The sequence below is a fragment of the Austrofundulus limnaeus genome, unplaced genomic scaffold, assembly GCF_001266775.1.
Source record: "Austrofundulus limnaeus strain Quisiro unplaced genomic scaffold, Austrofundulus_limnaeus-1.0 Scaffold445, whole genome shotgun sequence".
In the NCBI taxonomy this organism is placed as follows: domain Eukaryota; kingdom Metazoa; phylum Chordata; class Actinopteri; order Cyprinodontiformes; family Rivulidae; genus Austrofundulus; species Austrofundulus limnaeus.
In genome coordinates this window covers 236,801-262,565 of record NW_013952847.1, presented here as the reverse complement: position 1 = coordinate 262,565, position 25,765 = coordinate 236,801, and the positions used below count along the sequence as shown (strand labels likewise).

The 25,765-nt window shown below is 40.4% G+C and overlaps 1 protein-coding gene across 4 annotated transcripts in view; it reads right to left on the bottom strand.

Moving 5' to 3' along the window:
• Positions 1 to 25,765, bottom strand: part of mtmr3 (myotubularin related protein 3) — a 35,992-nt gene that overhangs the window by 8,359 nt on the left and 1,868 nt on the right. For 2 of the 4 annotated variants that reach the window (XM_014024895.1, XM_014024897.1), the window contains exons 2-20: positions 24,800 to 24,867; positions 20,575 to 20,631; positions 18,477 to 18,566; positions 16,734 to 16,850; positions 14,145 to 14,165; positions 13,192 to 13,274; positions 11,594 to 11,760; positions 11,404 to 11,500; positions 11,065 to 11,178; positions 10,116 to 10,306; positions 9,725 to 9,856; positions 8,768 to 8,879; positions 7,714 to 7,909; positions 4,722 to 4,907; positions 4,221 to 4,391; positions 3,594 to 3,739; positions 1,702 to 3,220; positions 1,467 to 1,577; positions 1,297 to 1,385 (exon numbers count right to left, since the gene is read on the bottom strand). In XM_014024895.1, coding sequence (XP_013880349.1) covers positions 1,297 to 1,385; positions 1,467 to 1,577; positions 1,702 to 3,220; positions 3,594 to 3,739; positions 4,221 to 4,391; positions 4,722 to 4,907; positions 7,714 to 7,909; positions 8,768 to 8,879; positions 9,725 to 9,856; positions 10,116 to 10,306; positions 11,065 to 11,178; positions 11,404 to 11,500; positions 11,594 to 11,760; positions 13,192 to 13,274; positions 14,145 to 14,165; positions 16,734 to 16,850; positions 18,477 to 18,566; positions 20,575 to 20,577 — 3,545 coding nt within the window. In that variant the 5' untranslated portion in view covers positions 20,578 to 20,631; positions 24,800 to 24,867. The remainder of the gene's footprint in view (positions 1 to 1,296; positions 1,386 to 1,466; positions 1,578 to 1,701; positions 3,221 to 3,593; positions 3,740 to 4,220; positions 4,392 to 4,721; positions 4,908 to 7,713; positions 7,910 to 8,767; positions 8,880 to 9,724; positions 9,857 to 10,115; positions 10,307 to 11,064; positions 11,179 to 11,403; positions 11,501 to 11,593; positions 11,761 to 13,191; positions 13,275 to 14,144; positions 14,166 to 16,733; positions 16,851 to 18,476; positions 18,567 to 20,574; positions 20,632 to 24,799; positions 24,868 to 25,765) is intronic. The other 2 variants (XM_014024896.1, XM_014024898.1) reach the window with 1 other exon arrangement.

The following is a 25,765-nucleotide window of genomic DNA, read 5'->3' as shown; positions in this document are numbered from 1 at the left end:
GAGATTAGAATTGACGGGAACATCTCCTGATATGAATAATAATCATAATTTACAGTACAAAGCCTTATTAAATGACACTGTTAGAAAGTGTTTATTTATTTATTGAATTTTATTTTTTGCTGAATGTATCAACTTTTCAGGACATTTCACTGAAAATGTTTTTCTCCTTTAAAAGCACACCCCTATTCACCAACTATCTTTAGAACAGTATTCCTGCATCTGAGAAGGCATTAAGAACAGAGTTGTGTTTTGGTGCACAGCTCTGCATCATAGCTGGGCCAGAACCATATAGTCAATGCAATGTTCACTGTTGTTCTCTAGATCCTATTCACAAGTCTGGCACTTGTTGCTGGCCTGCAGACTGTCAACCCTCGCCAGCCTTCACCACATCAGGCCTTTTAAAAAGTTTTAATGACTTTTGATTAGTTACAGATATAGAAGACTCAGCTGTTCTTTTGCTTTTAGATCTGCCAGAGGTTCTGTATTCTGATCTCCAGGCTGGAGCTCTGTGGTATCAAAGGTTCTACAGTAGACCGGTTCAGGTCTTACCTGTTTGACTGAAGTTTCTCTGTAAGCCTCAGAGAATCTGTACCATCATCCTCCTCCTCACATGTGGAGGATCTAAGCTCTATCTTTACCTGTAGTTAGTTCAGAACGCTGCAGCTGGTCTTTTAACACAAACAAAAGTGTGAACATTTCTCCCTGGTGTTGGCTTCCTTTTATTGGCTCCCAGTTTCTTACAGAATTGATTTGAATGTTTTTAATGACCTCTAAGGCCCGTCTGATCTCTTGAGTCATGTGTCACTTGGATCCAATGAAGATTTGCTCTTCAGTAGGGCTTATAATAATGATGTAAGTTCAACTGGTAACAAGTTCATTATGCATTTTTGTTAAACATTTTTGATGAATGAATCAGAAAAGATCCAGCCACGTAATTCCTCCTTTGGTTATATTAAAAAATAAATCTGTGAAAACTAGTTTTACTTTCCTTGTTGCCTTTTAAGAGGAAGTAGCATCATGAGGCTCGGAGGCTGAGCTGTTATTTTTAAAATAGTTTTCAAATAAAATATAGACTCTGAAGAGTACACTAAAATCTTACACTAAATGACAACAATGACAGCCAAACTTGGATATCCATCTGAGGTAACACACACAATGAGGAAGAAACGTTCCTCAGATAAAGTCACTGGGATTCATTCTAATGGAAAAAAGAGCTGAAAGTTGATCAAGTCCCATCTAAGAAGCTTAGTGTTGATCAAAGTGGAACCATTCCTAAGTTAAAATATAAGAACTCACCTGCAGTGATGCTTCCTGGTAGCAAGCCAAAACCTGCTTTCACAGCCATAACACTGTGCAGCCAAATGGTCAGGGTACCAGCGAGTGACCTGCAGTGTACAAAGTCATTCACAGCTTCCATTTTTAAAGTGCATCACTGCAAACTACCAGTAAATCCTGACAGAGCTCACCTCAGTGTCCTGTTTGTCCACCTGCTCCCAGCTGGCCTCTGAGAAAAGTTCTGTGCTGCAGCGCGACAAACAGTTTGCGTCGAGATTGTACTCAGAATCTGTTATTGAGGTCTGAAACAGCACAGACAAACACAGTCACTGCTGAGGCAGCTGCTAGCAGCAAATGACCAGCCTGATGTTGCTTCAACTAGTTCCACATTACGGAAAACCACATCGTGCTCTTTGAGGATCTTACCACCTCGTCTCCCAAGTCTCCATTAATCCTATGGGAGTTGGCGTGTTGCTGATTCTCCAGGCGGCTCCACAGCTCCTGTACCTGCTTCTTCAGATTCTCCACCTCCAACTGGTGCCCTGCCTCGATCTGTCTCAGTCTTTGCTGGATGGCGTCTGTGTGCAGAGTCAGCCCGTCGTCGTCCAGGTGACTTCGAGACGGCTGCTCCGGGCTGACGATGGTCCTGCTCAGCACGGCGTGACAGCAGCGGTGCTGAGAGCAGCTGCCTCGGAGGTGGAGAATCAAAGAGCTGCAGCTTGCTAGGGACACCTGTCGACTCAGAGGGGCCCGCTCCCCGTTTCCTTTGAACCAGTGATGTCCTACGCAGGGGTCTCCATCCAAGCTGTCCCCATTGCACAGCCCGTCCCTGCTGAGCTCAGCACTAGCAGACTGAAAGGCACTGACAGAGGGATGCTTACTGCCCCCGTTTAAAGTTCTGCTGGAGCTGTGTTCACCTGTCTCCACCCCCCTGTCTTTCATGGAGCAGGACATTTGGCTCCTGCCCTCACTGTAGGGCTGACGGCTCAAACAAACAGTTTGTTGTGCTGGAAGCTCTGATCTGCTGCAGGCTTCTTCTGTTAGAGTCTCTGTGGAGCTCTCCATCAGGGAGGCCCTCTTATCCACCTGCCCCCCTGGCTCAGTGACAGCAGTTCCAAATTCAGAGACAGAGCAGGAGTCATCTATGCCCAGCTCCAGCTCCTCGGGAAATTTGCCCACGAAGCCATTAACTATCATTGTTTGGCCTGCAGGTTGCTCAGGCTCAGCTGAGCTCGACTCATTGGGGCTAAGTTTTGGCTCCTCTTGAACCTCCTCATTCTGCTTCAGCAGGTCCTCTGGAGTCTGAGTCACCTTGGCTGTCTGCTGATGGAGTTCCTCTTCTTTCTGTGCAGATTCAGGGAAAGAGTCACCATCCTCCTCTGACTCCATTACACCATTTTCTGGAAAGAAACCATTAGCAAATATTTCCCTCTGTCTCTCAGATCCATTGGTAATGGTGACCTGATGCTCCTCCTCAACTTCAACATCAGTCTTTACTTCCACATCAGCAGCAACACTACCATCAGTCAGAGCGGCACTTCTCCCTCCCTGTGGATCTGCTACCACTTCCTCCTTTGTAGCTTCCTGCAGAATATTCTCCATTTGCCCCTCAGCGACAGCCATGGAGAGCTCTGCCTCCTCCGTGTCCTCTCCTGCTGGTTCCACAGAGGCGTTTTGTCCGAGTACAGCCTGGGATTCCTGGGACTGCAGGCTGTCCAGCTTAGAGTCCAGACCATCTGGGGAAGGTCCCTCTCCGTTAGGCTGCACCTCCAGATCCTGATTGCCCCCTCCCTCTGGCCCCACTGCTATGCTGAGCTCCAGAGAGCGCCGGTGGTCCTGCCACTTCTCATTGAGGCTCGGGTCACTGGAGCGGCGGTTGGGAGCCAGCAAGCTTCCCAGCTCACATGCACTGGGCAAGTTGTCAAAAGAACGAGCTTTTGTACGCCTAAACAGGAAATGAAAAAAATAATTAGAAACAAAAACACTGTTTGAATGGGTGTCATGACTATATTGTTGCACAATCAATTATTTCTATTTCATCAAAACAAAACAGTGAAACAAAAAGCTCTCTGAACTCAGAGTTTAAAGAATAAATTGTAATAAGATCCAAAGGAACATTTTCTTCCCCAGGACGTTATTGACAAGTGACAGAAGATGAGAACCATGTGTGTGACTGTAATAGGTTGAGCAGAGCAACATTTTAAAGCAGGAGTGCTGAAAAGTCGGGATCCTCTGGCTGTTGGAAGTCTTCATTTTGTGTTCATCTTACATGGAGCAGGAAGTAGGGGGGTAGTCGAGTTCCATCCTGCCAGGCTCACCTGCCCAGGGGTGCATCCTCCGGGTTGGCACCTGGCACTGGATAGGGGGCGCGGGAGTCATCGGAGGGGGTGGTGGGGGAAGAGCAGGGCAAGTAAACTGCTGTCCACAACATCAAGTTCCGTACGTGACAGACTGGGTGGAGAACCTGCAAGGAAAACAAATCACACACAGCAGTGTGATCGTTCAGATACAAAAACAGAACTTTCATAACTACAAGTCTGAGCAAGACCTGTTAGGAATATCTGAACGCAACCATAAATACAGTTTCCACACTAAATGTGGACACACACACAAGAAGCAAACATAAAACCAACAGTAATCATAACAATGCAGTTCTCAGAAGGGTGTGAAACAAATCATATATCAAGTTTGTCACAGAGACAATCAGCAATAAATCTATGACATTGTGAAACACAACATTCAGTTCTGGTTTTATCCTGCCTGTAATGAATTTAAAAACATGCTGTCTGGACCAAAAGGAATGAGATTCTCTGGTTTAACATTCTTCTTTTCACGAAAAACTTCTTCCTATTCTGTCTCTGATTTTTCAGATAAGCCTTTATAAATATGCAGTTTTAACAACCAGAACAGAGCTTTCTGAAAGACTAATCAGAGGGTGGACGTACGGATTCGGAGTGGGAGGAGTACAGCATGTTCCTCAGCGTACGATTGGCTGGTCTGAGCAGTGACCAGACTGAGCAGGTTCTCTCCTGAACGTGGCGATCCTCCCTGTCCTTGCCGCTGTTGCACAGGAAGGTGCCGAACAGACACGAGTAGGTGTGCTGCACCAGCTTCACCTGCGCACACACGCACGCGCGCACAAACACACACACACACACACACACACACACACACACACACACACACACANACACACACACACACACACACACACACACACACAAAATGACATGCAGAGGCTTGTGAACCAACACCCAGGAATAAGGGGTTTTCTGATATGTCTCATGAAGAAAGCCTGAAGGTGAATGAAAATGAACGCTTTAAGCAGAAACAGATGTGCAATAATAAAAGGAATCCCATTGTAACTTAGAGCAAACACGCAACATTCAAAGGTGTTAAATCTAATGATAAAAGCAGCATGAGACAAGAYAGCTGAATGTGCTCACCAGGAAGGCCTCGTTGAACTCAAAGGAGCATGGGAATTGTCTCTGCAGCTGATGAACACAGTCCAGCCACTGCAGGAAGACCGGGCAGCGCTCATTCAGGTCCTCAGAGTTTTCCCCATGACCACAGCGGTCTGCAAACTTGTGGCCAAAGTCCAGCCATTCTGTCTCCACCAAAACCTGGAAGCCCTGCACAAACATCATAAAACGAGCTCCTTTTAGGCAGAAGATAAACAACATTAAGGGCTTCAGTTTCACATTATCATGGCTTCATTACAAATAACCTGTGAAACGGACAGAAAAAACAGATTAACATTTACAGGCATGACGTTGCATGTAGTGCTTTAAGAGATAACTAAAAGTATTATATGACAGTATAAGTGGCATCACACCACCGTGTATTTATGTACTCTACACAGCAACACATTAAGAGCAGGTCCACATTTACACACCAACGCACACACCAGCTCAGCAGCTGAAAAGCTGAGTTTGCACCATTTGAACCAGTCGATTCAATACGTTTGATGTTCTTCTCAGATCCAGCAGAGAGAAAAGCATTTTGACCATAAGGATGATACAAACACAATACTGATTCAAGCCAATTACTTTATATTTTTGCCAAGTATTTCCAGATAAAAACCCAACCAACAAGTTGCATTGACTTGTCTTTGCTATTGGAATACAAGTTTGCTGTTTCAGGCTCTTGTGATTAAGAGTAGCACTGTTGGCAAACAGAGCAGATCATAAAAAAAAACACAAGAAATTAATCTTCACTACCAGGAGGCTACAACCACAGTTTTTTTAAATTATTTTCTATCGTCACCAAAAATTTCATTAAGATAAAACCATAAAATCCATAAAATTATTATTTGATTGATCAATATGCATCATTGCACGAAACTGTTTAGGATGAAAGAGGTTGGATACATGAGTAGACGGAGAGCAGAAGCTTCAGCTGCATCTCAAACACTTTCTAATAATTACTTCATTCATTTAAGTCAGATATGAAAAATACAGGTACTGCAGAGAAAACAACTTAAGAGGACAGGGCTCTATACTAACTTTTTGCTCAGGGGGTAAACATTAAACAGAGGCTCATCTTTAATATGGGGCAAACAAATGWTTGTTAGAGTTAATATTGTTTCATTAGAAGAACTGAAACAGTGAATCTCACAGAAAGAATCAGTCTGTGTGCTGTGACGTGCTTTTRTGACACAGGTCTCACACGAGGAGAGGGGAGTTTGTTCACATGTGCAGTTGGACATACTGTATCTGTTCTAATAATGACACTCTGAACACACAAATATTTACTATAGTTAGGTTAGGTCAGGTCTCTGGTAGCTTTGGAGCGAAGTGTGGGAGGAGACGTCTGCTCACTCAGAACTGACCATTGCTTTAACCTGCAGTTTGTAACTGCTACACCTGGCCTCACTAAGAGACCCACCCTGCTCTGCTCTGATTGGATAAAATGGCTCTGGGGTTTGTTAGATTTTTTTTGAAAGCAACGACTTGTTGCACCAGTGTGACCAAAATTTTATTAAGAAATCAGGTTGCAATTGCGATCAAATTGGTCACACTCTAGAGCCCTGGATGGTTAATGCAGTTAGGTCCATATCTATTTGGACAGAGACGTTTTCCTCATTTTGGTTCTAGACATTACCACAATGAAATCTGAACAAAACCTTTCAGATGCAGTTAAAGTTCAGACTTTCAGCTTTAATTCAGTGGGTTTAATAAAATGATCGGATAGAAATGTAAGGAACTAAAGCAGTTTTTAACACAACCCCTTCATTTCAGAGACTTAAAAGTAATTGGACAAATTAATTTTAAATAAAATGTTCATTTCTTATACTTAGTTGAAAACTCTTTGTTTGCAACGAAGGCCTGAAGCCTTGAACTCCTGAACATCTCCAGATGTTTCCTTTTTTTTTAAAGCTCTGTCACATGGAGCCATGTCCAAGCCATCACACTGCTCTGCTGTTTTACAGATGATGTGGTGCTTTGGATCATGAGCTGTACCACGCCTTCGCCATACTTTCTCTTTCCATCATTCTGGTAGAGGTTGATCTTGGTTTCATCTGTCCAAAGAATGCTCTTCCAGAACTCTGCTGCTTTTTACGTTTTTTAGTAAAATCCTGTCTAGCCTTTTTAATCTCGAGTCTTATGAGTGTCTTGCACTGTGCAGTGAACCCTCTGTATTTACTTTCATGCAGACTTCTCTTTATGGTAGATTTGGATATTGATACTTCTACCTCCTGGAGAGTGTTGTTCACTTGGTTGGCTGTTGTGAAGGRGTTTCTCTTCACCATGGAGATTATTCTGCCATCATCCACCACTGTTGTCTTTCGAGAACATCCAGGTCTTTTTGCATCGATGAGTTCACCAGTGCTTTCTTTCTCAGGATGTACCAAACTGTAGATTTTACCACTCCTAATATTGTAGCAATTTATCCGACGGGTTTTTTCTGTTTTTGCAGCTTAAGGATGGCTTGTTTCACCTGCATGGAGAGCTCCTTTGACYGTATGATTATTTCATAGCAAAACCTTYCAAATGCAARCACCACACCTCAAATCAACTCCAGACCTTTTATCTGCTTCATTGAGAATGACATAATGAAGGGACTGCCCACACCTGTCCATGAAATAACCTTGGATTCAATTGTCCAATTACTTTTGGTCCCTTTAAAAACAGGGTGGCACATGTTAAGGAGCTGAAACTCCTAAACCCTTCATCCAGTTTTAATGTGGATACCCTCAAATGAAAGCTGAATGTCTGGACTTTATGTTCATATTATAACTATATGGTCTAACTCTAACCGTTTATTGTTACATTATTTAAATAACATAAATTTTTTGAATTTTACTTTAGTTATAGATTATAAGAAAGTTACAAAGGTGTGTTATCAACAAGTCCAGATGTTAAACAGCAGTCCATATAAAACAACATTTAAAAGACTAAAATCAAATTGTGTGACTGAAGGGAAACTGGTCTATACCTCAATGGTGCGGTAGTAAGGGTCCAAAAGCAGCTTGGACAGAGCTACAATTTGAGGTGTGCGGTCCCAGCCATCAGAGCAATGCACCAAGACGGGTCTGTGGTCTCGGTCCACAGCATTGACAACCAGCAGGGCAGCCTTCAGCAGCAAGGACAGGTGTTGCAGCCACTTGGTGCTCTCCAGTGCAGAAAGCCAGCTGTGGTGACAAACAGCAACATGTCTAAAACCAAACCTCAGATATCTGAATATTGTGCTTTACAGAGACTAACATATACCACATATCAGTGAGACAAATCATTACTCCACTCATGAGCTCAAAYACTAACAGCACAAGAGGGCAAAACTGTAACACTGTGACAATGATCAGTTTTTAAAATCATTATCGTTTCATGTTTTAAATCATGTTCTGGTTAGCTGAAAGTTGAACTGAAACTGAAGGAGTGTACCCATTTGCAGCGTAGCAAACATCTGTTAAAACATTTACATATCAGATCTATGGTGGCTGGTGTGTAAATAAATGTGCAGATGATAAAAAATATTTAAAAAGAAAATGGAGCTTTTGTGCACTGAATATTAAAAATGTGGTTGCACTGTAAAGTTTAGCAGACATTTGATAAAGAGTGACATAATACCTGAAAAGAACAATGTAGTAGAAAATGGGCACACCTGATGTAGTTCTATTTTGAGTAAAGTTTTCATTTATCTGAGATATTATGTGTGGGACAAGCTCAACAGGTTTTTAAATGCTAGAATGTCCCTTCTGTTACACTCAGTGCTTTAATTTGGCAGCTTGATGACTTAGCGCAGAGGTCTTCAACCCTGTTCTTTGTGACCTGCTGTCCTGCATGTTTTAGCCGTTTCCCTGCTTCAGCACRCCTGACACAAAACAGTCAATCACTCTTCAGTCAGGTGTGTTGAAGTAGGGAAACGGCTAAAACATGCAGGACACTGGATCACAAGGAACAGGGTTGAAGACCTCTGCGCTAAGTCATCAAGCTGCCAAATTAAAGCACTGAGTGTAACAGGTTTGGGTGATGTTAAAAATAAAACCTACTTGGCTGGATCAGGCATCTGAGTACAAAGGAAACGCAGGGACTGGAAACTCTTGCGAATGGAGTGGATGTTGGCCATTCCCATGAACACCACCTCACAATTAGGATAGTACTCTGCAAAAGGAAAACGACCATTAAGACCCGTGACATGTCATGCTTTGTATTGAATCTGAAGAGCTGACTCCCATCAAGTGAGAGCCGTCTCCCTTATTTATTTTTCCTTTCGCTGGCTTTGGGAGCAATCACATGTTGGCATACTTAGTTCTCGAAGGCTGTTATCCTGCATGTTTCACTTGTTTCTCTGCTCCAACACACCTGATTTGAATGAATGGGTGATTAAATGACTTCTGCAGAAGGTGTAAAGTTAATACAATCACTAAATCAGATGTGTTGGAGCAAAGAAACAAGTAAAACATGCAAGATAGCAGACCTTGAGGACAAGAATTCTCCACCCCTGACATAGGATCATACTATTATACAGAGAGGGAAACGGACGTGACAATCAGGTGGAGCATCTGTCTGTTCCCTTAAGGGTCCAGCATACTCGATCCTTTAAATAAAAATTAAAAGTTTGATTCAACCATTAAATAAAAGTAAGAATGTATGTTTTGTAACAAAAAATACACAAAATTAGGCAATTGTAAGACTTCTCATAAAAACATTAATTATGAAATAGTTTATAAACACACAAAGCCTCCATATTTGCCAAGTTAAGCTAAAACATGAGGCTGCAGATGATAACAGGTTAAGGGCCGTTAGGGAGCTCAAAGAGCCTTCTTTGGAATTTGTTTAACAAGAGCTGTCTCTCTGAACTTCTCATCACTAATTAAGACCATTGAAGGCAAAAATAGCATTAACAAAGAGAGAAACAATATATTTATGGATAACTGAGCTCCTGAACTGCCGCACATATTGACCTAAYTCTGCCTGAAACATTGGACTGAACAGCGAAGACCTACCCGGGCATTCACAGCCTCCCCCCTTGGCCCTGTTTGCTACTGCTGCGGCGTAGGACCTGGCATCCAGGATCAGTAACTTGTGGGGCTGGATGGCCAGTGTCTCCACTTCAGAGCTGTTGGTCATTGAGGATTCTGAAACCAAACAAGGACATTCATTACTTCAACCAAAACAAGAGCTGAAAAATCTTAAAGACCAAAGATGCATTCCTGTACACTTAGCATGATCTGACAAAACTTTTTATCTGAACTGTGTTTGTTTAAATCAGCTGCTTCAGACGAGCCTAAACAGGCTGAGTTGCACAACACCGCCTGTAACAAATTCCTCCAAGATCTCAAGCATTAAGTAGTCTGTCTGCAGGGTGCTAAGTCTGTACAGTAAATCATGGTTTACCAAAATCAGTATCTGGCAAGTCTGCTCCATTAGTGTAGCTTCCATTGGGGAGGTGCTTGCGGGAGCTGCTGTCCACGGCACAGGCCTTGGCAATGGACTGAACCAAGTGTTCGTCGTCAGCATTCCTCCAGCCCCACCAGCTGACCTCTGGTTGGCCACAGCGAGCGATCACAGCTCCTGTGCTCTGGTGTCTATGAGGCGGGTGTTAAGAAGTTAGCCGCTAACAGACTCACATTATCTTTAGGCAAATGACATTCACTTTTGTTTTTAAGGCTACAGAGTGAAGAAAAACAAGTACTAACATTGTTCAGACAAATATTTGGTAAGCAGACAAAATGTCAAAGATTTTTAACATTTACTGTTTCCTAAATGCCAAGTTCACATGTTTCCTATTTGTGATGTTTAGCCCTCAAACAAAATTTAGTGAAAAAGGATTTAATTATCAAAACTTAGGATGTAATTTTAAGTTTTTGTTTAAAAAAAACTTCTGCATATTAAAATTGTTTCTCAACTTATTTCTAAACAAATCAAATGATTGGGCACAAATAAAACAACTTGAATAGGTTATTGCTGCTTTTTGAAATGAATAATTTTTCTGATTTTTGTTTATAATGCTACAAAACCTCTCTTTTTCTTGACCTGCAGTCACAGCTCTACAGACAATTGTTCTTATTTTGGTTCTAAAAACAAATCCTGTTACTTCTCACATAAGGACAGATAAGTAATAAATAAAATAAAGCAGGACATGAGGCCATGATAAACTGTCATAAAAACTTTATCTACCAAAAACTCACTTTCACAGATTAATAACTTCAAGGCCATACAGAAGCCTGATACAGATTAAATCAAACATCTGTTTCAGTTAAAAAAAGAAGCTTTTACTTTCTGTCCAGCAGTAAATAAGCTGAAGTCTGGTTTGAAGAACTCAGGAAGAACCACTGACACCAACCTATATACTACAGCAGGAAACCTCTTCCAGGAGCGGAAGGCAGCCACATTCTCCAGCTCCTTGTCAGTGATCCAGGCTGGCACCAAGAGTTGCTGAGGATAGCTGGGGCAAAGCCTGGCAGGGCAGAGGGTCAGAGAAGAAAAGGGAGCATTAAAGGGTTGTGACGGCTCAACAAAAGTCTGTTTACACACACTAAATCCTGGGCTTAGTCACTTACAGCACCTGCCCAGTAGAGTACCAGTGGAGTACAATAATAACCATCCACTGTCAACACATACACTGGTTTGTGTTGTTGGTTAATAGAAGTGACTGAGACATAATAAACAAAGCCTGTTTTACCTGAACTTGCTGTTGATATCAGATATCCTCCAAGCATTCTGAGTGTCAAAACCCATCCTCTCCACCTCATTCTTGAACCACGAGGTCACGTGTTCCCCTGCAAAGAAAGCAGCGATGTCCGATAAGATTAGGGACAGACGAGACGTTCCGAAGGGGTTACTGTGAGGACAGATAGGAGACAGAGTCTCACCTGGCCTACACAGCTCGCAGTGCTGCTCCTTCTCTCCAGCATACACCTCCATGCACCAGGCGTGGAAGGCAAAGGAAAACAGGTCTTCCAAGCGAGAAGGAGGGTGCACTACACCGTTCAGACGTTTGAGCCATTCCTGGCACTGCTCAAAGGTGGAAAACTGACACCTGGAGACCAAATGTGAGGGCAAACACATGGTCAATAGCCCTCAAAGTATGAAAAATCCAACATCTACAACACAAATCCTGCAGTTCAGAAACAGGAAATTACTTCCTGGAATAATACACATTGAGAGAGAGGGGAAAAAATTTTAATGTTTTTAAAAAAGTAAAGATTTTGAAAGTTAGTTTTTGAATCTATTAAACTGACATGAAACAAAACAACACTAGTTTCACAGCTCCACTACTTATTCATTTAGGTTATTATTACTGTATTATCATTCTATTTTTTTCAGTACATTTAAGCAAGAAAATGTAGAAGTAAAAGAGTAAGAAGTGTTTTGTCACTTATAACGTTTGTTTTATTTTGAATGATTAATATAAACATGGCTTTTTTTTACTTAAGTACCAAGTTTATGTTTTTATGTTTTAAAGAAAGAATTATGTGAGAGAAGTGTGATCTTACTTCACACAAGCAAAAATCTTGAATCATACAGGCATTACATTAACCATTAACAATCCTTGTTGAGAATGATCATGAGTGTATAATCTTTATGTTCTTCCATCATTTGCCGTGTTTCCATCCAATTTATATTCACATTTTGAGTGAACTTCTAAAATGTCGCCAAAAGGAAAATAATAATAATAATAATAATAAAATAAAAAATAGAAAATAAAAAAGAAAAAGAAATGTGCATCAGACGTGTTTCCATCAACTGGCTTGAAGCTAATTAACCAGGCTACACAAAGTAATTACGTCAGACACATGGCTGTAGTAAACAGGAAGTAGAAGTCGCAAACTTGCAGGATCCACACATCYCAGGACAATGGAGAGATGTTMTCAGGAACGCGCTGCTACTATCAGGAAAGTTGTAATTATTCTGTCATATCAGCTAGTTCTGGTGATGTTACATGCTACATGATGTAGAAAAAAAACTGCAATTCTCTTCACATTACGGGAATAAGTGAGAATACGCCGACAGCAGTTGGAGGGTCCAGCTGCAGTCGCTCTGGTACCGGTACCAGACAGACAGCAGGAACAGCTGATAAACCATGTGAGGTAAATGTTTGCTACATCAGATGCATTTAGGTACCGAAATGGAATTGCATGAACATTCACGTGGTGGTTATGTAATACAGTGAATCGATAATAAAAAAAATCTGCGTCAACAAATTTGCATAATCGACGTCATCGATTATTTCAACTAATTGGTGCAGCCCTAATTTTAAGTACTGCCTGGTAAATATAAAGCAGTATCAGAGGGGACATTCTGTTTAATATACGTCAAGTCTTTTATTCTGAAGTTCACCTGTTGGTTTACTTGTTGTGTATATGTATGAATTCAGTCTTTTACTCTGGCGATGACAGGAAGTGTGGTGAGACAAGGTTTTGTTGTAACGACGTTGAGTGACAGGGAAGGAACCTTTCACTGCTCTTACCTGACAACTTTACAGTCCTTACAGGTGACATGAAGCTGGAACATATCTCGACACTCCACACATTCAATCAGCTGCAGGGGGACCTGTGGAGACAAAAAACAGGGAAACGCCAAAACCATCAGCAAGCAGAACTCCTAGGGAGCCTGTCATTTCAACACAGATAAAACTAATATAAAGTCAAACTTAACACTGATTAGGATGCTTAAAGCAAGAATGTAAGTAAAACCAAGCTCATGCAGTCAGTACTGTAAGTGTAAAGGATGACAAATTATTTTAGCTAATTAGTCATGCCAAGCTGGGGAAACATTGAGTTCATCTCAAAAACTCTAATATAAACCAAACTATCCCCCAGACGCTTTTTTAAATTACACAGTGAATCTATTTTAGTATTTAAATTACAGCTCACGTGAATTCTAAAAATACAACATTTTCTTAATGGCAAAATAAACCAACTTCAATTACAGAGCATAAAAAGTTATATAGGCCTCTCCCTTTTGGAAGAGCGATAGTCTTATCCTTTATAGGCAAATACCAGTCAAAGTACACAACTCATGTTTATAACCTAACAGTATAGTTAAAGTACAACAGGATGAAGCTCTGTTGCTTTTTACTTTGCTAAATTAGTTAGGAGCACTTTTCAGCCGTGCTTCTGTCAAAAGGTGTGGCTGGCGCTGATGATCAGTCAGTCATGCACAATCACACGCCTGTCAACACGAGTCAGCTCTTAGTGCATGGATACAAAGACAGGCTACAGCTGTATGGAGATTTTGTTGATGGATTTGAAAAAATGCAGTTCAAATCTTGTGTCCAATCATGGTTCAGCGTAAAACATCTGGTGTTAAACAATAAAGAATCCCCTCCCTGAGGCACCAGCTAGTTAGCAGGCAGGCATGGTCTAAATTATAGAGTTTAAATCAACCACTCCACTCCATGCAGCTCTGCTGGGTACTTACTGACACCTCACAACAACAACTCTATTCAAGAGAAAGAAGAGGGAACTATCAGGAAGGTGATGACTGCTGATGTGTAAACCAGATTGGACTGCTATGATCATCACACATTCTGAATGTTTCTCTCAATCTAATTCTTCATCTCAAATATGGCCACAGCCAAAATTCCTAAGCTGCCTTTTTTAACTGCTTTGTCTCTTCCATGACCCACCCCCAGTTTGTGAGCTCCAGTGGCACGACGAGCAGGAAACAAACAAACTGGACTGGTTCATTCAGTAGAAACACTGAATGAATCCTATGAATGTGCAGGAGTGAAACCAAAAAGGTTTTATTTGTTTGTTCAAAACCATTTGGCACACTATGTTCCATATTACGTTTTATCAGATTAAAGAGCGCAGCATGCTGCATCCAAACTGACGAGATCGGACTGGATTGTTGCCGTTTCATGACTAAATTGCATCATTCTGTTCGCACTGTTGACATTTCGGCCCCTTCTTGTCGCGACCCGCTGGCAGAACTTTTTTACCCCCCTCCACATAAGAACTTACTGTGTGAATGGTGTGATTGTGGAGTGTTTGTTATGTTGAAAGTGCTCGGACTCTATATTTTGCTTCAATCACTTGCTTAAAAGAAAAAACCTACTTGCTTCCAGAAGCCGACTGTTGTAGGCTACCAGGAAGCAGATGTTTATACAGAGAGTCAAATGGTCAAAAACTCATGGGTGGAGATAAAGCAGACATTGTGCATGGAGGAATCTGACTGATACAAACTGTGGAGCTTTAACCAGGGACAGATTTGTGCACAATGTCGGTGACAGGTCTCGGATTTTTTTCCCAGACTCCAGTGGGAAGAAACCCGCTGTAGTGACATATATCCAGTGGGAAGGGTTTCTCAGGAGCTAAGGAAGGTGTGTGTGAAAACAAATGCTGACCATGCATCGTCCGATTGGCTGCTGAGTGACCATACTGAAGCCTTAAAGTGCTCCTTGAGTGACGCTTGGTGTCAAAATTGTCCAGTTGAAAACCTTGAACCCAAATTGAAGAGCATAAAGTTCTGCAGTAAACTAAATGCTTTAGCATCAACTTTGAGCTGAGCAGAAACTGCCTTGTTAAATTTGAATAATATTCCCACTCATAAAATTAGGTGTCAAATTATCTGATGCAATATTTGCATGACTGTAGAACGACAAGTTCTTATGACAATAATGCTTTATTGCTGTAACACTTCAGTCAAGACTGTTCTAAATGTAGGCAGCTGGTTTTAAAAGGTAAATTTAGTCTTGGCTCGAATCTGAGGGCAAATTGCCTTTGGTGATTCTAACAAAAACTTCCAAGAGCTTTTTATTTTCTACTGTCTATTAACGTCTGCGTTATAGAACATTTGGCTGAAATTTCAAGGTGCAACCAATTAATCAATTAATTACAACAGAGACATTGTTTCAGGGGATAAAGCAGATATTTTCCAAATTTTTCATTTTGTAAACAAATCTCATTAAATAAGCAAAACAAGCTTTGCTCTGATCCAGACATCCTCTATACGTCTATGGATTTCAGCAACAAGTTTATTTATATCAACAGAACACACCAAGAAAAAAAAACTACTAAACTAAAACAGGACATACAAACAGAGTTTAGTTTAATATTGATCTGTAGATGACCACTTGTTTTTAATAGAAAACAGGTTCAAACCAGATCAAATGGACTATTTGTTTGGGACCATTTCAGTATTCACTTTGATGTTCTTCAGATAGAATCTTCACAAGGATGTTTACAAAATATAAACAAGTTTGATATTTTCATTAATTCTCAACATTTTATGTTAGGTTCTTTATATAAACTAAAAGTATTCATTTTAACATATTCAAAATGCATTATTTTTAAATGAATATTGAAACATACCCTTAATAAAAGGAAGGGAAACAACCTAAATGTTTTATGCACCACATGTTCCTCATTGCACAACTCCTCTGCCTTTTATTGCCAGCTGAAAGGCTGCTCTGTGATCTGAACATAGCTTGTGTTTCCTGGGGCATGTAGGCAAACATTCTTAGAAAATTAGGGCAAATATGTGATTTGAGAGCAAAACATATTAAAACAATTGAATGTAAGAAAGCAAAGATATTACCCTACCATTAAAAACACTGAAAAGCAGAACCTGGGAAAGAAAAGCACCAACAACTGTGCACACAGCTACTTTTTGGTGATAAACAGGCATGGGATCAGTTAAGAAATTATATATATCTGTTGCTATAATGAACATAGTTGGAGAGGAGGGGGCTGACCGCCATGCCTTCCCTCTGGGGCAGCTGCAACCATGGCAATTAAAGGTCCAGAGAAAAAGTGAAGCAGGCGAATGTGGAGACAGAGGTGACAAAGAGTCACGCTGCAGTGGAGATCAGGTCTGAATGACCCGGTCAACATAGAACTGGTGAACAGCTTGGCTCCATTCTTTCACAAACAATAACACACTTTCACAACAGCTTCTAATCCAAACCAGGCACGCATTTTGTAGTTATTCTTAGCTGTGTAAGGGATATTCCTCTGTTGCTTATGCAAGCTTGGAGCTAATCGGTCACTGTTCCAAGATACTTACATTGACAACAGACTCTTTGAACTTTATATGTAGGCGGTAGTTGGACGTGGCAATGATGGCGTCCTCTGCTCTCCCCACATACTCTGTGAACTCCCCATGCAGCTCAGGAAAGGGCACCTAGCAACGGCAGGAAGTAAAACATGTCACATAAGCTGCAAAGCCACAAAGATCCAATCAGCAGTTCTTGCAGCACACAAACATGGAGCAATATGAAATGCTCAGATCAGCACAACTGCTTTAAAAACATGAAAAACATTTCTAAAACAGCAGGTCACCTTTTACATAGATTTCTTAAAGAAGTTATAGCTGCTGTGCAAAATAAATCCAAATAAAAACTGTTGTTTTTAGATAAGTAATGTAATAATCTGCTACAGCGATGGCATTTAATCAATTAGATATAAACTACTTTCCAATGCATCGCAGACAGGGAAGACTCTGAACTGATTTTCAGAAATCCAACATCAATTTTGTTCACGTTAATCTGTGCTTCTAATTAAGGAAAATTAGCAGTGGTCGTTGCGTGGTGCTGTTTGGCCTAATAGTTATCGTAGCTTCCTGTAGTAGAGAAATGTTGTAGTAAAATGATGTCTTCACATATTCCCTTCATTTTTTCCTAATCCAYTAATTTTTGAAGTTCACGTAACAGTTAGCATCTATGACAATTGTTAAATAGCAGCCTGTAAACAGTAGGATTGTTTGTTAATGTAAACTTTTTATTAATAATTTGTGTTTATTTGCATCACTTGGAATGAACTTCTATTGTTTTTTCCCCACTGAGAGGCTAAGGAAAAACAACTACTCTACTCTAATACTACCGTATTTAATAGACTAGAAGATAATGAAGACAGCTAACTGCGTGATGTGGAATGAGATTGGTGAATTTATCTGTAACTTTCTTGTTGGAATGCATCGGGCCTGGCTGGTTGTGCATTGAGCAGAGAGCTGCCTCGCTGTAGGTGCCGGCAAGGATCAAAATATTTCAAACACGCAAATCTTATTCCGTTTTATTTGTGACACAACAATAATGGATTACAGCAAACTCAAAGGAAACGTACCAAAGACTGTACCGGACTACCCAGCAGAACGAGGCTAATGACGAGAGGGCAGGACTACAGAGGACGGTAAGCTAATAATGGTAGCTTGTTGTTGGTAACTTGTTATTTGATATCTTGCTATGGATGTTGTTTAGTTGAACTCTTAAATGAAAACCTGTTGGACGAAGCAAACGATTCACATAAAGTTACTCTCATCTGTATGTTAATTAAGGTTATTCAGCATCCCAGGAGCTCTGTTCTGTGTGTGATTGTGTTATTCCAGGATTAAGGCGTGATTTATAATCTGTAGCGACTTACCTATGATTTTTTTTTCATGACACATTTTTTGACAGATGCGACTTATAGCACGGAAAAACATTTTAACAGGCCTGTTATTTATTTAATGATCAGAACTTTATGGCCGATTAGAAGCATCTTAACCATGTCTAAGATGTGAATATCTGTTGATGCATACACTTTGATAAAAAAGTTGATGTAGAGCCCAAATCTGCAAAACAAAAGTTTACAACCTTGTCTTGTAACTTCCTTTCCTGACATGCATTATTTCACAAGAATTTAAAGAATTTATTTTCAGTCTTGCCTTCAAAACTGTTTTGAAGCACCTATAGGAGCAGATTACAGAGTGCAGACTGAAAGAATTGTGAGGTTAATCGGTTTTTCCATGCAGTGAGGTTAGCAGCTGGCTCACCTGCAAGTTTTCTTCCTCCAGGACGGGGGACTTCTTGGGAAAGATCTGATTGGCCTGGATACATTCCAGGCTCTGCTGCCCCTCCTCCTCCTGCAAAAAGAAAAAAGAAGCCTGTTTATTCATAAACAAGCTGTAAACAGCTTTAACAACCATAACCATTTTAATATAAATGTTACCCTTTAGTTTTAACTTAGCTTCTGAAACGTCAAACATGGAATGGCTGATTGTTTTCATTTATCCATCACTCATTTTTCAGCTTGACTTTAGTTTTAATGACCACAGCATCGTCCGACTGGTCATAATCTTTGGAAATGGGTAAAGTGTCACGAGAGGGATTTTGTGACAGAGACCTGACATCAAACTGTCTTCCTCTTTTCACCCTCTAAAGTGCATCAAAGAAATGTACTATTATCAGCCCGTGTACAGTAAAACTATTATTTCTTAAAGAAATGCATATCACTTTGCATGACAAAGTTTTATCCACAGATCTTGAGTGATCTCAGCACATGAACAAGTTACATAAGCTCTATCACACCAGATTTGAGTTCTATATCTGGTAAAYTGGCTGAATAATAATCATTTTTGTGTATGCTATGGGTGCTTAGCTGTGGGGGCCTTTTGAATTGGACTTTTATGAGTGACAGACAAATGAACACACACAAACACAGAAAATTGGCAATTGCACAACTGTCTGTGTAATAACCAACTGTTGTATACTACGGCTGTATTCACACCAGGAATGTCCTTTGGTCCAATTGTTTCGTCCAGATTAAAAGTGGACTTTATTTTTTGTTTGGTGTGGTTTGAATTCACATTGTGCTTTTTGCAAGCAAACTATAATTTATAAACAAAGCCACACGTGTTACAATCATTGCTCCCATTAGACAGAAATGATAATGCTGTTAATACAACTGTAATACCTTTTAGAATTTCAAGAGCAGCWCATTCAAAGGCAGTTTCACTATGCTATACGTTTTTGGCACAGTGTCAGAAAATGTGCTGCAATCCAAAAGAGACGAGATGCTCTGTGTGCCCCGACCCACAACAGATCACTGTTTGTAGCACAGTGTTAGCATTAGCAACACTGAAGGGCTAATTGTTACCATGTTGCTTAGCAAAGGTGGCTCATGAAGTCCAAAAAGGCGTACGTTTCCTGTAGTTGGTTCGGTTCAAGGCTGGTCTGTATTCACACCAGAAGCGAACCGGCCCAGAGTTCATTTGGAAGCGGACCAAGACCACCTCAAAAATGGGTCTTGGTCCAGTTTTTTGATCTGCACCAGAATTTGCATGAGTGTGTTTACATCTGTATAAAAGGTCCAGACCAACGGAGGAAAAGACCTGATTCGTTTAAACTTTAAAGTGGACCAAATGTGTCAGGTGTGAATACACCATGAATGAAAGCACAACATGCAACTCTATAAGTAAAAATAAACAAAGAAATTATTTTACTTAAAACCACAAAAGAAAAGAGTATTTTATATGCAGTGTGCAACATTCTGTAGGTTTTTATGATGGCCAAATGTTTGAGGCAGCAGTAGTCATTAGAGCAACCATTTCAGTAGGGAATGTGAGGAATGAATATGTTTTTGTTTTTTTTACACAAACACAGTCTTGGATTTCGGCTCAAGGGTAAATTAAAAGAAGTTTAGACTAAACACCACACAGACTCATAACAGCAGGGGAAATAAATGCCTGATAACAGCAGTAGTACATCCTGTGTGATGGTAGCTCAGTATCATCAAAACTGAAAAACCAAGATAAATACTGCCAACAAACAGCAGAAAACTAAAAGAAAAACACCAATATGACTTTTTACACAATCGAGACAGATTTTTCATGGAAAACGTATCCAGATATCAGGTGTTCATAAGTGAATGTAACAACAGGATATTCCTGCAAAGAAAACTGAAAGCTGCCCTGCTTCAACAGCAACCTCAGAAGACCTTTGACACATTCAGTACTGACGCAACCATCTGCTTCCTGACAAGCACTGCTGATCGAAAGTGATAATCGATGAACAGTTCCGATTTCAGACTGCAGTCAGGCTGATGGATATAACAGTCATCACTCAAAACAGTAAACAAAACTAATACTTTACCATGGCCCCTGTGAAGGAGTGTGGGTCACCCAACAAGGAACTTTGGCTTCAATCTGGCTGAACAACAAAAGCACAGAAAGTCAACACATTACTATGAATAAGTAGACTGCACAGTAATGTACATTACCTCTGAGCCAAGATACTACTCAAGTATAGCTGCCATTTTATCCCTATAGCTGGTGCAAACTTCTTTTAAACTATAGTGTTTCAAAGGTTTCAAAATCTGCTGCATGTTTTCAACTCAGATGTTTGAATAGAGATATGCTAACAATACAGCCAACAACGTTATCTTTCTCTTTAATTTSATAGTATTAATCTGAAAAACATTAGTTACTGGGTGTTTTAGGAGAATCTATTTGTTATAAACAGACATTCAAATAATTTTGAGTTAAAGGTTGTTTGGAGAAAAGTTTTGTGGTGGATATGGAGCATCAACCACAAGTGTAAATTTTCCCAAATTGAGTCCGAACAGGGACCTCCTTGACAAACCATTCATAATCTCTCTCTCTCTCTCAAATCTCAAAATTTATACTTGCGTCTTTGTTGTCCACCTAAAAAAAAAGGGTGGAAAACTGTTTATTAAAGTTACCCAAAAACCATGCAAAAAGTAGAAATTAGAAATCAAACGGACCCCCCCCACCACCACCAATGCTCACAGCTGGTGAATGGAAAATCTTTTCATTACAATGTAATGACAGAACAGGTGGGTTTAGTGCAACTAATATTGTTAGCGCAATAGTACTGCATGTTTTCCTAATGCTGTGCAGTCCTAATGTCTGGGAGAAGCTAGGAAGAATTTGGGATTTCAATATGATAAAAATGACTGAAGGAGGAAATATAACTTCAGAGAGAAACCTGAAACCAATATCCATTGTTGTGATAGTGGGGCCCTCAGGCTGCACTGAATTAAAAACAGACAGAATAGTGATACAGTAGAAGTCCCTGCAAGAAAACAGAGACACTCAATTTATCACTCCGCACACAAGCGCACGTTAGAACTCAATAAGAAAAAGAAGTWAAAAAAAAGATGAAGCTGCTTCCTCTGAACTGATGCTGTGAAAACCAGATTGGGCAAATCTTGGAAAAAAGTTATCTAGAGGTAAATTAGTCTAAAAGTTATTCACAAACACATAGAACAACATTTGTATAAACACAAGATTGACAAAAACAATGAACAGTTTTCCAAATGTTCATGTTAAACTACACAAGTGGAAATATGCTACGTATACAGATTGTCCAATGTGCGTGCATAAATCGCCTGCTAGGGATGGATCAGTCAATACGAGCGAACAGCTTGTCCGTGCATGTGACTTTTCAGACTTTCTCACTCCAGATGCACAAATTGTTCAAGGCTGGTGAAAAGCTTGGATGTCTGGGCCTTACAAAATTTACTGAGTTATTAAAAAAAACTACGCATTTCTGATTTTGCACAGTAGCTCATAACCCATATAGCAAAACACAAATGCTTTGTTTGAGGTTATTGGATTGCAAATATGTTAACTTTGTGAACTGTACATCTGAAATAAATTACCAAAATAAATATGGTTTCTTCTTCTTTGAAAACAAACTGAAAAAAAAAATGTTTAGCAGAGCGTCCTCTTCTGGCAACAACCTAGCCTCGACCAGCAGATAGTAGGAATGCGCGATATAAACGATATACAGTAGAAACGATATAAATTTGTCCTATGATAGAGATCTGTAGTCTACCGGCCAACCACGCAATTGTTTTTGATGATGTAACAGGCTGTAGTCAAAACAGAGGAWGCGGGAAGCAGCGTGGCTGAGAGCACAAATGAAGAGAGGGTGAAAAAAAACACCCGAACCGGACCTGGTTCGGGTGTGTGAAAATGAACACCGAACTGTTTACATATTTATGTGACGGGGCATCCTCCGGTCGGATGCCGGCCAACTGACCGACCACACTGCCTGCTGCAGGAGGAGCGCGCGCCGCGGCACATGACGCAGCGAGGCAACAGTCAGTGCAGGTGAAGTAGGGCTCCAGGACGCACAAAAGCTCGCTCAGTCTGGACCTCGTTTCTCCTGCGGTCATAGCGCGACACCGCACGGCCGAATGCGAGCGCACTCCGCACGCACTTCGCGCGCGACTATAAAACTCAGCCTTTACTGTCTCCTTTACAGCGGTCCAATATCAGCCAAAAAACGAGTATCGGTTTTTATCGGCCTGCATAAAAATTATCCGATATAAGCGCTCCGATATAAGCAGTCCAATCCAGCAGTCCACTGACTCCGCTCCAGTGTTTCTTTCCAGCAGCGCTTGGATCCAGCATGCAGAGCTCACGTGATCACAACAACACGCTGCGCTAACAAAGTAGCAAGAAGTAGGAGCGATGTCAGCAGAACTTTCTATTTTCATCAGAAACAGAGTTGAAGATAAGTGCAAAATTGTCACGCACAAGTTTTCCGTGGGGAACAGAACCGTGTACGTTTTAAACCAGAGAGACAACCAGGCTCTGCTCTCCACCCGGCCAGCAGCTATGCTGTTCGGCTCGGTTTGGCCTTGGTCCAGTGTGTCTCTATTTCCAACCGCACACAGCCGCTGTTTCGGAACCTCCTCTCCGGTCCATACAGCGCGCTTATGGTTTTGACATCAGCAGAATGCTCCCCATGGATTAGCTCTGGAATTGATGGACAGAAGAAAGGAGAGCGCAGCTTTGTTTTGGAATATGAGTGCGACGTGGTGAGAGCAATCACCACGTGATTCTCAGACTGTAGAAAGTGGAAATGCAGCAGTAAGAAAGGTAGCTATCAATTTAATTAACTGACTAATTCCTACTACTTATTTTTGCTCTTGTTTGTAGAGTGATGTTTAGTGTGTTTACACACTTGTTTTAGTGAAGATTAAGTGCAATGATCACGTTGTTTTGGGCACAGTCAGTTAAACTGGAGCTGTGGACTCTTAACTTTGAACAGTTGGACATTGGACAATAATGTGGGGTTTTGTTTTGTCCCCACCTTCATTTTTTCCCACCACAAAGCAGCACAAGGCTGAAATTTAGTAAAAAAATAACTGGAGTGATTTTGAATTGTTATTTTACTCTTTAAAAGTACATTTTGTATGTATTATGTTTTATTTTTCAGGGTCTTCTAATTTATTTTATTAAATTGTAGAATGTTCTTCAATTTAAAATGTATGTGATCCATCGATTAAAATAAATGGGTTAATTTTTCTCATACCTACTCTTTTTTACTGTTTGACTTGATCAAGACTTTTCTAAGATTTCACACTAGAAAATAGGTAAAAGTGTGTGATTCGTACTGATATGGTATCAGGTCAATATCGGTATCGTATCGGAAGTGAAAAAGTTGTATTGGGACACCCCTAATCCAAACTGCCAAAATTGTCTCTCACTGTCACAGCTGCATGACAAAAATTGTGTCAAACAGTTCACAGCTTCGAGTCTTCCAACCGTTCTTGTCTCAACTCACTGGGAGAACTTTTTACCCCCTCCACATAAGAACTTACTGTGTGATTGGTCAGAAGGCTTTGTTTATGCCTAATTGTGCTCAGATGTTGCATTTTCAACTTCATCTTCAACCACACGCTCAAAAAACTACTGGCTTCCAGAAGCCAACTGTTGTACCTGGAAGCAGACATTTATAAAGCTAGTCATGAATGGACATACAACAGTTGATGTCCACAGAAAAATCCATCTGCAGAAAAGTGTGGAGTTTAACCAGGACAACCCTGTGACTGTGCATCAACTGTTCGGCTTCAGATGTAGTATGCGGACGTCTTATGTCCATTGTCTGACATAAGTATAGTGTAAACATGAATGCAGAAAAAAAGGCAGCAAGTGTTGCCAGTGGGACTGAACAGGTTGATAACATTTATTATCTTAAATAATACAGAAGTTATCCATGTCCAACAGTTGGGTGCAGATGTCCCAGCTTTTCACCAACCATGAATGCAGCATTACATTTGTGGTGCTGACTGAATTGTATGTAGCATAATCCTACTTGTGCCATTTGAAACATGTACATTTGACACACTGTTTATGCATACTAAGAATATTGTTTCTTTGTTGTTCTAGGCTATAAACTGCCTTAAATACCAATGAGATGCAAGGAAGAAAAGAGAACTTTCAGTAGAAAACCTATTCAGCATAACATAATGTACACTTGGTCGTCACTGACCTTTAGAAACACTGTTGGCTGTGGAATAAAATAATGTCAAATAAAACTTAAAGTTCTTTTATAGACTTACTGCGGACAATCAGCAATGAACGACTGGTAGTTGTGGTGGTCCTGTTCAGAAATTCACAAGCAAAACATCTGTAAAATAAAATAAAAATAATGGGAAAATGCTTTTACTTTGAAACATTGCTACATTTTGTAAATGGATGTTTTAGAGACACACTGGATACAAAAACCCCTTTGATTCCCTGGTAAATATAGACATACTGGTGGTCACTGCGGCTTACATGTGAGCTGAGAATGAGATACTACTTAAACTCAAATGCAGAGTGGGGAAACTCTCCTCTGAATATCAAAGCACCAAGTCTACAGTTAGCTAGGCCTGTCATTCCCAAACTTTTCAGCAAAAAAAATAAAAATAAAAAAATACTAAAAGTGAAAGGGATTGTGACCTTAACTGGTACAGAGTTTGCTAATAGTCATTTAGGTGGTATCTCACTGGGCTGTGGCTATTAGAGATGAGCTGAGGACTCAAAATTGTGGGAAAATGGGCACATTTTTCTATTGCAGTCTCATTGAGTTCTGAGTGTTTGTGTGACCATCGAGCCACACAGCCACATTTTGAGTGGCCAGTTATTGAAAATTATGGCCATATTATGTGTGCATGGCTTGCAAAACCTTATTCTAGGAGTGCACATTATTTCATTGCCCATATCGTATCTACCTCAGCTTGTTTTATATCTGCCTTGAAAGCCATCTCCTTATGATTTCATCTGCTGGATTACACTTTAGAAATAGAGATAGACGGTTTTGGAGAAGTTTTTAATAATTACCATATATCTTCATCAAACCTAGACTATTGCCTCAAATGTTTTCTGAAAGGAGAGAGCTTCCTTTTTTATCAAAATACAGCCCTAATGCTCTATAGATAGAGTCACCCACAACACAGTTGAGTTCAGACAGTTTCAAGACGCTTGTGTCAAACACTTGTGAGTATTTAGAGAAAAAAAATTGGTCACCAAAATATCTTTCAAAA